The 16,277-nt window shown below is 37.2% G+C and overlaps 1 protein-coding gene across 1 annotated transcript in view; it reads right to left on the minus strand.

The window, feature by feature from the left end:
- Positions 1–16,277, minus strand: part of ROBO1 (roundabout guidance receptor 1) — a 448,749-nt gene that overhangs the window by 25,348 nt on the left and 407,124 nt on the right. The window contains exons 22-25 of the mRNA XM_052649948.1: positions 14,042–14,377; positions 11,780–11,887; positions 8,836–8,980; positions 5,287–5,535 (exon numbers count right to left, since the gene is read on the minus strand). Of these exons, the coding sequence (XP_052505908.1) occupies positions 5,287–5,535; positions 8,836–8,980; positions 11,780–11,887; positions 14,042–14,377 (838 nt within the window). The remainder of the gene's footprint in view (positions 1–5,286; positions 5,536–8,835; positions 8,981–11,779; positions 11,888–14,041; positions 14,378–16,277) is intronic.

A 16,277-nucleotide genomic window follows, 5' to 3' on the forward strand; every position in this document is an offset into this window, starting at 1 on the left:
CTGAGATGGCAGACATATGAGGGAAGAATCTAACTTGGAAGTAGATCTCACAGCCCCAAAGACCAGAAGAGGCCATGTGGGCTGGTGATGAATTACCCAGTTGAATCCTTTCATAATTTCTGACTAGTGGAATGGCAAGTAAAAGAAAATGGTCTTAGGTGATGACATTTTAGTGTTGTTCATAGGCAGCACTAGAAACAGGACTCAGGCAGTATGCTAGAAAGTCAGTTAAATAAAATAGACATAATCCTTGACTAAAGGGACTTATAGTCTAGTGGAGGCAACAAACAGTTAATTAAACATGCAATGATAATGCAGTTTTCTCCAAGCTCCAGGATAGATGATATTTAGGGCACTGTGGGAACATATAGAATTGGCTCCAACTTAGAGATGGGGCATCAGGGAAAGATTGTATGTAGAGTATCTTCCATTTAATCTTGGATGGAAAGGATACACAAGTATTAGCTCCACAAAAGAGAGGGGCTAATGGTGTCTCAAGAAGATGAGACGGCCAATGGAAAGACCTCAACATAGCGGAGAGTGCTGGTTGTCCCAGCACTTTACTCTTTGGAAATCTGGAGTAAAGGCAACAGCCACAGCGAGGAGGGGAGTGAAAATGGCTAAGCCTGGGGAGGCATGCAGGGGTCAGATCACAAAGAGCCTTGAAGGCTCCATTAAGGGATTTTGCCTTTATTCTAAGGGAAATGAGAGGTCACTGAGAGATTTTAAGCAGTGGAGCGACTTGATCAGTGTTGCATTTTAGGAAAATGCCTCGGCTCAGTCTGCAGCAAGACGATTAGGATGAAGAGAGGGCAGGGCTAAAGGCAACAAGACCACTTATGGACCATTACCGGAATACAGACAAGAGAAAATGGCTGGAGGAAGTGGGAAAGTGCCTTTACGGCTGGAGATACGTGCATTGCTCTGTGTGATCATCACGCAGTAAAAATCTGCAGGAACAGGTACTTGGCTATAAGGGTCTGATTCTTTGGAATGAAGTTTATAGAGAAATAACCATATGTCTTTAATGAATGTATCATTAGTGGCATGACAAGAAACAGAAGTCATCTACTAAATGGGTAGGTTTCTGAATAGGCTAAAGGTTTGAGAAGAGGCTTGACTCAAAGACTTCACTAGAGATGGGACTTAAAGCATCATGTATACTATCAAAAAACTAGACATGACTCATATGTCTAATATTAAGGAATTTTAAAAATAAATAACAGTACACATTTGTTTAAGGTGAATATCTAAATAGTCATTGGCATGGAAAAATTCACTCTTCAGTGAAAACTACTTTATAAGATTATATTGGCAAATATATCATCACATCACAAATTCAAAGCAATATGAGATTATATAGAGATGAAGGTTAGAAAAGATCTTAACTGAGGACTTAGCAGTGACAATTTCTGACTAAAGAGATCATTGGTACTTTTGTATTTTCACTTTATCTGTATTTTCAAAAATTTCTAGGGTAAACATGTAGGATACACCTTCAGCATAGAAGAACAGTAATAGTTTTTTGTTTAATGGGCTTCATCTACTTCTTTTTCAAAAATATTTTCAGGCAAATTAAACATTTTCTTATTTATTTTATTTTTTGCCATGCTATTTAATGGGCTTTCATGTACTTCTTATTAGTGCCTAGGGTTATTTCCAGCAGCAATCCTGGAGATACGATTCTTAATACCTTCATAGACTGAAAGTCATACCTTTTAAAACAGGCTGAATGTAGTCAAAGAGGATTTTTGGTACAGATACCCAGTGCATTTCCTAAGTATACATGTTCACCTTGAATTCACTCCCCTAAAACAGTAGCGAGTAAGTCAATTTCACATTCTCCTCTAGTAAAAGATTCCGCTTATCAGATTTTTACTGAAGAAAGATTTGTGGAACATGATGACGGGAGTAGGACTTAAGTATTGCTCTCAAAGAGCTTTTGATTTAAACAGGGAAAGAGACACAAATTGCCAGCGCTAATGCAACATGAAAACCTGATTACTGTGGTAACAGAGTGGTGAACAGACCATTATGAAGAGTAAAGAACAAGATGAGTAAATTTTTGCCAGGCAACAAGAAGAAAGTTGCAGAGGTGGTACATCTAAACAGAGCTTGGAAAGATGAGAAATGCTGGCCAGGCCATCAAGAGAAACAGCATGTACCAAGACACCTGTGCTCAGTGAGGACACTAAGGATTTTGGTGACAGTCATGGAAGCAAGAGCAGCCTGACCCCCACCGCTAGCTCCAGTACTACCTTCTGTGGGCTGGTTCCTGGCATTGCTGACAAGGTGCTGGTGAGTTCAAGGTAAATTCAGGGAATTTCAAACAGACTGATTAGAAAAGTGGACGTGTGGAAGTGTTGGGAGGGAAGAGGTAAGTAAAGGAAAAAGGACTATAAAAGGTACTAAAACAGGGCTAAATAGTAAGACTTGACTCTGAATGTGCACTAACATTACTAGACTGGTGGGTAAAGAAAAACAATGTGGAGAGTGGACAGAGAAGGCGAGATAAGTGGTGCTCAATGCAGGGATACAATCGTATTTAAAGGCACCAGGACTGAGGGCCTGCCTGAGGGGCTCTAGGAAAGAAAACATAGGAACAAAATCAAGAGTATTTTGGAGTTAGAAATGAAGGGACTTGGTGAATAATTTAATTGGGGAAATGGTAGTAAGATAATGGAAAAAAACTAAGAGAAGGCTTTATATTGATGATTCAGTGGTTACTTTCTGAAGCCTGATGGAAGTAAATGGTGTAAGCCAGCATTCAGAGGACTGAGGTGTGAATAAGAATTAGGAAAGTAAAAGTGATCAAAGAATCCTACAGAGTAGGAGAGACAAAGAGCAGCATAAAAAAGGGGAGGCTAAGGGAAGTTTAAACCACAATGAGGTACCACTTCACACCAGTCAGAATGGCTGCGATCCAAAAATCTGCAAGCAATAAATGCTGGAGAGGGTGTGGAGAAAAGGGAACCCTCCTACACTGTTGGTGGGAATGCAAACTAGTACAGCCACTATGGAGAACAGTGTGGAGATTCCTTAAAAAATTGCAAATAGAACTCCCTTATGACCCAGCAATCCCACTGCTGGGCATACACACCGAGGAATCCAGAATTGAAAGAGACACAGGTACCCCAATGTTCATCGCAGCACTGTTTATAATAGCCAGGACATGGAAACAACCTAGATGTCCATCAGCAGATGAATGGATAAGAAAGCTGTGGTACATATACACAATGGAGTATTACTCAGCCGTTAAAAAGAATTCATTTGAATCAGTTCTGATGAGGTGGATGAAACTGGAGCCGATTATACAGAGTGAAGTAAGTCAGAGAGAAAAACACCAATACAGTATACTAACACATATATATGGAATTTAGAAAGATGGCAATGACGACCCTGTATGCAAGACAGGAAAAAAGACACAGATGTGTATAACGGACATTTGGACTCAGAGGGAGAGGGAGAGGGTGGGATGATTTGGGAGAATGGCATTCTAACATGTATACTATCATGTAAGAATTGAATTGCCAGTCTATGTCTGACGCAGGATACAGCATGCTTGGGGCTGGTGCATGGGGATGACCCAGAGAGATGTTATGGGGAGGGAGGTGGGAGGGGGGTTCATGTTTGGGAATGCATGTAAGAATTAAAGATTTTAAAATTAAAAAAATAAAAAACTAAAAAAAAAAAAAAAGAATACTGGAGTGGGTTGCCATTAAAAAAAAATTTAAATTTAAAAAAAAAGTAATAGGGTTAACTGTAAGGAGAAAGGATTGAATCAAGAGGAAAGGCTGAAAAGGCAAGATAGACAAGCCGATTTTTGATTGTGATCAAGAAAGGTGAAGAGGTTGACCTAAGAAAAACAAAAGAAGTGCTTTCCAGGAAGAAGATACTGGGTATCATTTGTAACACAGAGAAGGATGCTGAGGAAATAGGTAATTTGAAAGAATGAGAAAAGAATGTTGAGATATTTCAGAGCTAACAGCTTCTATTAGCATCTCATTTTCTCTGAATAAGAGTGGCAGCAGAGATGGTTGTGACCTTAATAGGGAAAAGAGATGTCTTATTTGTTCTCAATCTTCCTGAAGTTCCATGGGTTAATAACATTAAATTTAAATGTCTGGCAATCCGACTTCCCCCTTGTCACGCAGAAGAAAATTTAACTACTTCCCTCATTTTACAGAGTATATGAGTTAAATTTGGTAATAACCTCTTACTGATAGAATAGTTCAAAGCACTGCAAATTCTGTTTTGATCTACAGAATTCAAGCAGCATAAACCAGAATTTGTTATTCATTCAAGAATATTGAGGGGAGATCTTCTGGGGCAAATAATATACTCAGTTTCAAATGAAATTAAGGATACAGAAAATAATATATATATATATATAAAATATGTCAAGGACAATAAAATACTACAAATAAAATCATCAACAATGAGAGAAGTGCTGATATGATGCAGTAATAGCTTTTATGTGGTAGAAATGACAAGTGAAGGATTTGTGCCTAACAAACGTGCTGGTTGGCAATGCTGAATACATAGGTTAAAAAGTCTAAGACATACACACAAAGCTGATTTTTGATCATGATCAAGAAACGTAAAGAGGTTGACCTTTTCTAAAGAACAAAGAAGAGTTTGCCAGGAGGAAGGTACTGGGTACCATTTGTAACAGAGGAGGATGGTGAGGAAATAGGTAATTTAAAAGTAATTTGAAACATACTATTAGTAGCTTAGACAAAAGGACTGTAAGCTAACATCTCAACCAAAGTAAAGATACCTGAAGTCAACGCAAAATGAATATACCAAATTCATCCTGTAACATTACAGCTTTTAAAGAACAAATCACTCTGCAGTCTGAATTTGAAAAGACAGGAGGAAAGCCTCTCCTTCACAGACTAAAGACATGGCATGGCCACGCATAAAGAAAACTAAAAGACAAAACCACCCGTTGTCAATAAGATGTTATCAGATTAAAAAAAAAAGATTAGCAACCCATATATTTACTACATGGTCTCCATGTGTTTATGAATGCAATTATCCTAAGTGGGTGAGAATTAAGGCACATTATTTTACGGTTGCAAGTTCACTGGGATCAATTAATCTAATGTTCTGATCAAGACTATTACTTGATATGCTAATTACCAGGGAGGGCTTCCTGTGTGATGATACTGGAAAAAAGCCCACGTGACCTGAAAAGTACTTCGGGTAAGAGCATTCTGTAAATGCCACTTAGGAGTGGAAACGAGCCAATCTGTTAGTGAAGAAGCCGAATGACCCCCATACCTCCTGTCAGGCTGGTGCTGCCCATGGCCCACCTCCTCGGGACAATCCTGTAGCATGGGCTGGAGTTCTTCCTGTGGAGAGGGTGTGAGAGTGGCGGTGGACTGATGGCTGTAAGACACGGCAGCCGGAGAAGAGGCGGCTCCCCGCACAGGGGGAGTGGGACCTCGTTCATCTTCCTCCTCTTCTAGTTCACCTTGTTGCAGATACATCCGTGCAGGGGGCAGGGGGCATGGCATTTCCTGGTCATAGCTAGAACAAATCATAAGGACACTTAGACTCACTTCAGGTTGTTCCAATGAACTACCTGTAGAGTGAGCGAAATCTTAGTGTTGAATTGCTTTCAGGCCACCTTCAGAAGGTCTTGTTGGGACTCCCCTCGTGGTCCAGTGGTTAAGAACTCACCTGCCAATGTAGGGGACACGGGTTCAATCCCTGGTCTGGGAAGATCCCACATGCTGCTGGGCAACTGAGCTCGTGTGCCACAACTACTGAGCCTGTGTGCTGGAGCTACTGAAGCCCCTCACCCAGAGTCTATGCTGCTCAACAAGAGCAGTCACCACAATAAGAAGCCCACGTACCCCAACTAGGGGGCAGGCCCTGCTCCCTGCAAAGACAGAAAGCCCACACACAGCACCAAAGACCCAGTGCAGCCATGAATAAATAAATAAGAATTTCCAAAAAATCAGAGGAGGTATTGTTTAAAAAAAAAAAAAAATAGCTCAGTCATAAAGATGTGTGCATTGCTATAGATAACAAAGTTTTCTCCATGGGATTACAAATTCAGTTGGCTCATTATAGGCTCTGAGAAGTCATGCAATGAAGAAATCTAACAAAGTTTAATTTAGTAAACCCCAAATGTGTTTGATCTCTTCAATCCCTCCAACTCAACATGATCTCTAAAGGACTATTCAGGATGGTCTTGAAAATAATCCAAAGACAATGTGCTAAACTCTGAGAAAAATTACTCTTGAAAATCCCCTCTGGAGGGAGATACATTGGAGATCAACTTATTAGCCCAATACAATCCACTTTTCCTCTAAAATCATAATAGATCACTATTTCTTTGGTTGAGCACAAAATATAGTATAGTTGGCTTGCATTTAGGATGGTGAATGAAAAACACAATAAATAAAATAATCAACAAACTATAAAACGTCCCCTTTCCTCCACAGTTAGAGCTATGTGGAAGCTCTAAATGAATCTGGTGAACATTTTTTCCTTTCCCTTTTACCTCAGGGTACACAATTACTAATTAGAATGGCAGTAACTTGATACATTATATAAATCATGTTCATGTTACCCTTCTATCTTATTTATTCCCTACCTTGTTTACCAGAACTCAGGAAAAGTTGATACTCATATAACATGATTTCTTTGTATCTTTATAATTTCTTTTAATGAACAAATCCCACTATCTGTGAGCTTCCTCCTGTGTTTCCTATGTCTGTTGTACTCATTTTGACATTCCTCTCTTCTACCTTAAACTGTTCCCCAGTTCATTTCTACTCTACTTCTTTTTTTAATTTAATTTTATTTTTAATATAAATGTATTTATTTTAATTGGAGGTTAATTACAATATTGTATTTACAATATTTACAATATTGCATTGGTTTTGCCATACATCAACATGAATCCGCCACAGGTAAAGAAAAACACCAATACAGTCTACTCTACTTCTAAAAATCTCTAGAATTTATTTCTCACATTGCTTTTTATTATAATGAGCACCACTCTCCGGTTAGTCACCTGTTTTAGGGTAATAAGTGGCTCTTTAGTTGCCTACAGAATAAAACATGAGGACCTAAACAACACAGGCAAGTATCTGTATAATCTGGCAAGAATACTGGAGTTGCTTGCCATTTTCTGCTCCTGGGACTGTCCTGACCCAGGGATCAAATCCAGGTCTCCTGCACTAGTAGGCAGGTTGTTTACCAACTGAGCGACCAGGGAAGCCCTTATGATGGTGAGTTCCCTGGTAAAAACGACCCCCAGGTGTACTTCTTTAGGGCTGTCTGGGGTTCCCAAGGGCAAGAAGGCTATAATGTCCCTCAGTGGAGAAAACATGTGAATTAGATAAGCTTTGCTCAGGAATGACTTACAGTGCTGTTGGCTGGGAATGCAATGTTAATGAATCAACAATATATATTAAATAAGGTGTCTTTAAACAAAAACACATATAACAGAAGGTTATGTATGGATCTCCATTTCCATCTCCAGGGATCTTTCTTACCCAGGGGTTGAACCCAGGTCTCCTGCACTGCAGGCCGATTACCATCTGAGCCACCAGGGAAGTTCTATGAATGGCTGCTGCTGCTGCTGCTGGTAAGTCACTTCAGTCGTGTCCGACTCTGTGCGACCCCACAGACGGCAGCCCACCAGGCTCCCCCGTCCCTGGGATTCTCCAGGCAAGAACACTGGAGTGGGTTGCCACTTCCTTCTCCAACGCATTAAAGTGAAAAGTGAAAGGGAAGTCGCTCAGTCGTGCCCGCCTCTTAGTGACCCCATGGACTGCAGCCTACCAGGCTCCTTCGTCCATGGGATTTTCCAGGCAAGAGTACTGGAGTGAGTTGCCATTGCCTTCTCCGCCTATGTATGGATAGACTGACAAAAATGTAACCAGAGCTTACAGGAGCCTACCCTTGCATTTTTCTGGGGATCAATGGTTCAGTATTTGCTAATTCAGTGATTAGAAAATAAGAGTAAAGAGACTTTGTTTCCTGTCATAGTTGGAACTCTAAGACTGTTTTTTGTTTTATATTTGTGGAGAATGAAAGAACAATGTCTTCATTTCAATAGCAGTCTTTAGAAAGACTATTTCTGGGCCGATTCTGCATTTTCTGAGTTAATTCTCTATATCAAAGGCGTTCTCTTCCACTGATCACCCGAGTGAAGCTGCTGTTTTTGTTCTGTTGGGTGGTACCCCATCTAGTTCTACAGACCCTGGCGTGAGGGAGAAACATGCTAACTCTCTAATTGCTGCCATGTGGGTTCTTTACGCTAGTTAACTCTGTGTGAGAAACAATTCAGCAAAGTTTAAACTTCTACAGTTTTCAGCAGAATGTGATAATATCTGGCAGCAATCAGTTTTCAGGATGCTGGAGCTGTGATATAAATCCATACACTTAATATATGAAAATTCAGAGATATACAATGGAAGTTTTGACATTTGAAAAATACAAAATCAAATATAGTGATATAGGTGATCTCATATATAGTCATGATCATGTATGTTAATTACATGTATATAATTTAAAATACTTATAAATATGTAAACTGTGTGCGTGTATGTGAACGGGTGTGTGTGTATGTATTCATGAGTCATGATTATGAGTTCCAAAAGAAGCTTCTAAGATACGAATTACTTTTGTTATTGCAAAACTGAAGAGGGTTTCTAAGTTGTGCTGACCCATCGATATTGTTTTATTCAGAGACAAATGTCCATGGACCCTAAGAATCAGTCTCCCCGGATGATTTAGTTTAGTAATTACTTAATATTGGTTTAGGGAATCCTATTGCTCCACCTACATCGGTCCTAAAATCCCTCTTACCTTTCATCTACAGAGATGCTGTACTCTTCACTGTTGCTATGAGGAGGAGGATGTGCTGGGGGAGGGGGCAGTAGGTCTGCCCAGTTCATGCCACCTTGCTTGGGTACTTTGGGTGTCCGTGCCCCTTTCTTGTGCCCTTGACTCCCTTGGAAAGAAATAAAAGGCAACTTTTATTTCTGAATTTTAAAGCTTTTCTATTTTCCACAGGTTAATAATCCATATATTATTAATAATCCACAGATTATGTTCTGTAAATATGATTTTATAATTTATATACAGAGGTAAAGAAAGTTTTCTTCTTAAATTTTAAACAGAACTTTGTACAAAAGAAAATGCAGAATACTGAAAAGTTTAAGTGCAAAATAAATAGTGAAAGAGCAATAAAACCATAAATGAATTTTTATAAGTCATATCATTAATAGTGATCTTCTTACAGCAATTAATTGTATTATGGATTATCATCTAAAACAAATGAGCTGTAGACATACTTTCTGAAGTGCCTTTCTATTATTTAATTGCTGGAACCTAAAATACAATATGATACAGATACGATCTATTACATTTCCACTGTTGCATTAAATTACCGAGTATATATAATTTGTACTTGTCCACTGAAACGTTTTAGGCACAATGAAATTACTAGTTTTGTCAGAAAGACAGGTGCAGATGAAAATAATTGCTGGAAGAACTAATATATCTAACAACAAAAGAAGCAGAAAAATGGTTTCTAAAAAGGAGCCGAAGTGTTTTTAGCCACTGTTTCTATAAAATTATGGCTTAGAGTGAAATAATGTTGCTTGAACGTTCTTAGAAGTTTGAAATAGCTCAATTATTCAAGTTGCCCAACATTCTGGTATTAGATTTGGCATATTCTTTAAACATAGGTAGCTGCACATTTTGGTATATTCATTTTAAAATAATGTTAGGTCAAAGATATTTGGAGATAAAATGGTTGTTCTCCTCCTCCTCCAATAGGATATATTCTACATTATTACATAGATTACAGACAATGAGTCTATAATTATTTTTCTCATATGATCCCTTAAATTCAGCAAATTGTCTTTAAAAAAAAAAAAAACACCTTTCTGAAAGAGAAAAGATCCAACTCACATGGTACATGAAACAGGTCTGAATATATTCAATGAGACTTAGTTTTTAAGTCCCTTGGGAATTTTCAAATGACAGTGTTTGTGAAGCCAGACGTCCTTGCACTAGTCTGTTACTGCACCAGGTGTGGGCTGAGGGACAGGCTGTTATTTGTAAGTTATGATGGCCAGGCTTCTGCCTCTGGTCTCTCTTCCTCCACTCACTTGTCTTGTCTTGGAATGGCTGTGCATGTACTGAGGAGCTGACTGTACTCACAGCCTTTGTCTTGATTTCCTGGCAGTCATCCACTGTAACAACTCTACCTGTCCTGAAAAGCCTTACATCACAAATCTCGCCTATACCTCATTTAATTGCCTCATTCTCTCCCCTAATTACCACCAGATTTCACATCATGGGACCTTTTTACCGCATATTCACAGAATACTAAATACCAAGTAGCAGCAGAACATTAGGATCTATGTATCTAAACCGAGGGATGGAGAAAGGCAATTGAGTAACAACCTAGAATCTTTTTTTTTTTTCATTAAGACATTTTTCTCTTTAAGTGCCTAAGAATTCAAAGAAGAAATGGCATGGGATATCAAATATAAAAACACATTGTATAGTTGTCCCAAGAGGACATCTTTGAAAATCTTCTCTTAATTTAGAAATGCTTAATGCTTCTGCCTACTTAGGCAGAGGTGAGAATCCAAATAGCCAACTCACCCCTGGAATGTACTGAGTAATAATCTGTCAATCTAGCTCTTTTCCAGTATCTATTTTATAGTTTAGAGTTTACCTACTATAAAAAATATAAAAAGTCATTTGATAAGATTTGTTAAAAAACAATCAAACAATACATAGTAAAACAAGAGCAGATCTAAAAAGGTATAGAGCTATTCCTAACTTCCTTAATTCAACTAGCTGCAATTTCAATCAGTGACAAAACACAGGCTAGAAAATGCCAAATCAGCATGCCTTCATCAAGGCAAGAAGGTAAAATGCAAATACCATATTCATTACAGAAGAGGGGTAGAGACATTTGGCTAAAAGCACCTACTGGCAACTTTAATCCAGTTTCTAGGAAGTAATATATCTACCCTCTCCTGGAGAAACAAACTAGAGTCAAGATCAATCGGTTTCGTCCTCATTGTGGTGTGACTTGCCACATGTTCGTTCTAATAATGAACTGCCTTTAATTAGAAAAACAGGGCTTAAGTGCCAGCAAGCTCCCATCTGCAGCCGCTATCAGGAAAACAGCTGGCAAACAGCTGCCACAGCATGAAAACCACAGGGGAGAGGCCGCGGTGTGGCTTCTGAGGCTCGCACACACTGACGTCGGGAGGTTGCTTCACGAGATTTTAGAGCAAGAACTAAGTAAGGGATAGAGAGATCATTAACGGAGGCAGGTTCCAATTGTACCTAAATCTCATGATACTATCTCTTGGGCTTTTGATTCTACTCAAGTGTGCTGAAGTTTCATATGCTTTAACAGACTACCTTCAAATGGTAACACAGTTAGCAGATTAACTGGATGTGCAATATTTTTAGTTATATTTTTGCTGAAATGGAAAAAGTGTTTCAACTGCCTTTAAACATTCAGTCATGCTTCTGGCTTTAATAGAGCTCCTTAAAAAGGAAGAAAATAGGAGCCTCAATCTTCATTACCAAATAGGACATAAAATGGTTCAATGAGTGGACAGTAGTTCACTTTGCAGAGACTAGACCTATGCCTGAAGAGTCAAATCATATAAAGTGATTAGCCATGTCATATTTCAGATCATTAGCATTCAAGCTAAAGGAATGTACCATCTCTTTAAAGGAGAGATTGGCCTTCTCCTCAGTTTCCCTTACTTACCTGATGTACTACTTCCCCGGTCTGAACTGTTGTAGGATCCTCCAGTATTCTGGTCATATGACTGGTTGTATGGGATAGTTGGAGCAATTGTGTCATTTGCACGATAATCTGGACATTTCAGATGGGAAAAAAAAAGTTATGCATTTATTTTGGTGCCTCAATCATTTACCAACGATTAAGCTTTTAAATTATCATATTGATCACTTGCTAAGATGGACACGTGTTTAGGATGAAACGTCAAGAAAAAATGAAGATCTTTAAACATGTCTACTTTAAGATATGTAAACTACAAACTCTCTGTGTCTTCTTTACATGAATCAGGCTAAACATAAGTGTGAAGGAATCCTACCAGGGACTATTTCTTTTGTTTAAAACACTTATAAATCAGCTAAGGCATAAGTCAGCTTTGCTTGACTTCTTATCTTTAAAAATATGGTAACAAAATAATTTTAATAATAATAATTTGAGAAAATGTCATACCTGTGAATCATTAAAAAATAATAAAACATAAACCTGAAACTTGCCAGGAAGATTATGTCTAATTAAAAATACAGATAAGAAGACGAAGCATCTCAGTCTTCCACAAATACTTCTGCTTGCTTAGGGAGAGGTGAAAATCCGAGTGAAAAACTCACCCCTGGAATGTACTGCGTAATAGTCTATCAGTCTAGCTGCATTCCAGTGTCTTTACTATAGTTTGACATACCAAGTCTGTTTATAAGCAGTGTAAACAATATATCACAGCTCTGAAATATTTGTACAGAGGACTGTCAGACTGTTCCAAAGTCCACAATAAAACCGTATACTCTGCAGGAATAATATGACAATAGTTTGAACTCCCACTGTAAACTCTCTGATTACAGAACCTCTCCTATTCATCTTTGCCATGAACTCATGTATTATGCTAAGTGAAAAAAGTCACATGGAGAAAGACAAATATTGCATGATATCACTTATAGTTGCAATCTAAAAAATTCAACAAGCTAGTGAATATAACAAAAAGAAGCAGATTCACAGATAGAACAAACTAGTGGTTATCAGCAGGGAGAGGATAGGGGGAGGGGCATACAGGTGAGGGACTAATACCTTTATTATATATAAATAAGCTACAAGGATATACTGTTCAACACAAGGAATGTAGCCAGTATTATATAACTATAAATGGAGTGTAACCTTTAAAAATTGTGAATGACTACATTGCACACCTGTAACTGCTGCAAGAGTGTACCTCAACTATACTTCAAGAAAAAAATGGCTAGAAAATATCTACTGAATTGGGTTATTATACCAATCAAATGTTTTCTTAAACTGGGAATAAAGCAAGATGGCTGACTTATTAAAGTAAAACATATAACACTATCTCTTGGTAATTTCCAACTGTAATACATTTAGCTTTGAAAAAAACATTTCCAACTCAAGCCTAAAAAAAAAGAAATCTGTGTTTCTAATTATCTGCAATTAAATGTATCCTTTACCGGGACACTCATACAAAACTGTCCTCACTTATTCAAATTAGAGCATTCCCTTTATTTCTAGAGGTATAATTTTGTAAATCATGTTACTAAAGCAGTAACCTAAAGGAACTACAAAGAAATCAAATACCTATCCCTTCCGACTCACCCATTTTACAATAGAGAAACATTCCCCTCAGGCCATAAAATACTATTCTGCAGTTATAAGTTAACACTGAACTCAATTTACGTTAGGTTCTATCCTGACAGACTTCAATCAGGTCAAAGAAATTTAGGGTCTAAAATCATACATTGCAGCAGTCTTAGTAACCAGAAGAGGTAGGAGAAATATAAAAAATTGAACCACTTCTCCAGTTCAAGCTTAATTTTTTTTTCAGTTTGATATAAAAATGCCACTCATTTATATGACCATGTAGAAGCAATTATCTTCCATTCTCGAGTGGAAAGAATGGGAGTCTATTTATTTAAAAGGTGAGGTATTGTGATGGCTGTACGTCTGCCTTATGAATAAAAGATTCTGTCCGGAGCAATCCCTCACCTACGATTAAATTTAAATTAATCTCAAAACCATTTGGAAATACTTATATATTATTATAAAATCAATTTTCCAAGGTTATTGTTGTGCTAATTAACTTTCAACACTGGAAATTTTGAAACCAAAGAAATCAGAAAACCTTAGTGACAAAAGACGGATCTCACTCGCGAGTTCCAGACAAGCATTGGCATGTGGTGCTGACGGGTTGAGGAAGCCAATACAGAAAACGGTGGGAATAAGGGCAAGTCCCCTCACCTTTGTTCAGTTTGTTCTGCTCCACGATGTTATACTGAATCGGTGCCACTTCTTGTTTCTGCTGTCCGGGTGGCTTCCAGAGCTTCTCGCCAGAGTCTCCACTGCCATTGTTCATGTTGTTGCTGAGGTTTGACTGGATGAGCTGGGTGGTGGCATAAGGGGTGGGCTGCCCTGATGGATTGACAAAACGCCCATCCTTCAGATTTGGGCTATTGAAGGTTTTCATCTCATTGATTTTGTTACTAAGGTCCACATCACCATAAACAGTTGACTCAGGGAGCATCAGATTTGTTTGTTTGTTATCCAGTTGGTTGTTATAATTTGCTATACAATCAGCTACGTGCAATGGAGAGGAAAAGGAAAAAGTCATTCCGCATGGTTATTCGTTTTAAATTTCTTTGTAAGAAGCTTTGTGAGTCACAGTAAAATTGTTATATAAAGTATAAATGGGCTTAAATACGATGAATAAAAAGGACCAAGTATTCTTATGTCCTTTCTAAAGAACAGAATCAAATGTTCTTTCAAAAAAAAAATTCAGGGAGTAAGAGAGGACATATAATTTATATGGAGACTAAATAATTCTGAAGTTCAGTTAGTGTTATGTAGTTTATAAATAATGAACTCAATTTAAGTAATTTTCCTTTAACAATCACATTAATGGGAAAGGCACTAAGAGAATATATACATGAATATCTTTATGTGCCAAGTTTATATTTTCTAATCTGGAATTATTGAACTATTTGAAGTTACTAGCTAGCTGTTAAAGCAACAGAACAAGGCTAATAGGTTTAGTCCAGACCTTCTCCCTCCCCCCAAAAGCCTCTGCCCTCAGATCAGATAACTTGAGATTTCAATATTGTACAAAATACCTCTATTCAAAAAAATGAGGAACAGAGGTAAAGTGATAGTAAACAATACTCAGGAGAATTTATTAGTTTTTTCCTTTGGTCACGCAAGATAATCATTATCAAGAAAAGCTATTATATAGTCATTTTGCATGGTTTCATAATGATACCTCAAGATATATAAAATGACAATAATGATGGCCAAATGAATCATAGTACCCAGGGCAATTTAATCAAATAACACCTGTAATAATCTGTCTAATATTTCAATTTCACTCTAATTTTTCCTTCATTTAAATATTTAAGAGTGAAATAAGTAATATATATAGAGAGAAATACTTAAGATCTGCATTTGAAAATGTTAAAATAGCAGGAAGAACTAAAATCATCATTTAAAACTAAAATATTATTTAAATAAAAATTTAGTTATATTATAATAGTAAAAATACCACTATTTTATGCATAGTGGCTGCAACATTAACAAGTTCACCTTGAGGATGAGTTTTCAACTAAATCGTAAGAATTGATGAATTAATATGGCTACTACTGAAGATGTAAAAATGAATATAGTTTTAAGAAAAATTGGCAACTTCTCTACCCTAACGAATTCAATTACTTTGCATTTTAACAACAAAAGATCAGGGATCAGAGGTATTTAATTAATCTGGCTTTTATCTAATTTTTAGGTATTAAGCTTCATGTAAGAGTTGTTAAAATATTTTTAATGGCAATATAGTTTTGGCAATCTCATTTTTCTTTGCCAGTATTTCCATATGAGTGCTATCCAACAGAACTTTCTGAGATGAACATGTTCTATTTTGTACTCTCTAATACAATAGCCACATGTGGCTACTGAGCACTCAGAATGTGGCTAGTGCATATGAGGAACTGGATTTTAAATGATATTTTATTTAAATAGCCACCTGAAGCCAGAGGCTACCATGCTGGATAACTCAGTTCTTCATATTAATTTACAAAAATGTTGTCACTTTCTTCTTTTATTGGCCTCAGCATAATCTTTCTTTTACTTATAATTATGTGAGCACTTCTCTGCCTAGATAACTACAACACTGACCTCTGAAGAATAGGGACTTGGTCACATGATTGCATCATTTCCATATCCAAATTCAATGGAGACTATAATTTGTTCTTTATGGTACATCATAATTTTTACTTAAATGCCATATTTTATTTTCCTTTTTCTTAATTCCATGGGTTATTTTTATAGTCATATATTTTGATTCTTCATGACTCTTCCAATATTTCCTATACTGTGAATGCATGCTGAAAGGTTTTTTTTAAGAATTACTTACAATTGTGTTTATTCTTTTAAATATTGCATACTCTACATCCAAAGTTTACTGTCATATTTTAGCATGAAATTTTATCAA

This window comes from Budorcas taxicolor, chromosome 1 (assembly GCF_023091745.1).
Source record: "Budorcas taxicolor isolate Tak-1 chromosome 1, Takin1.1, whole genome shotgun sequence".
Lineage (NCBI taxonomy): Eukaryota > Metazoa > Chordata > Mammalia > Artiodactyla > Bovidae > Budorcas > Budorcas taxicolor.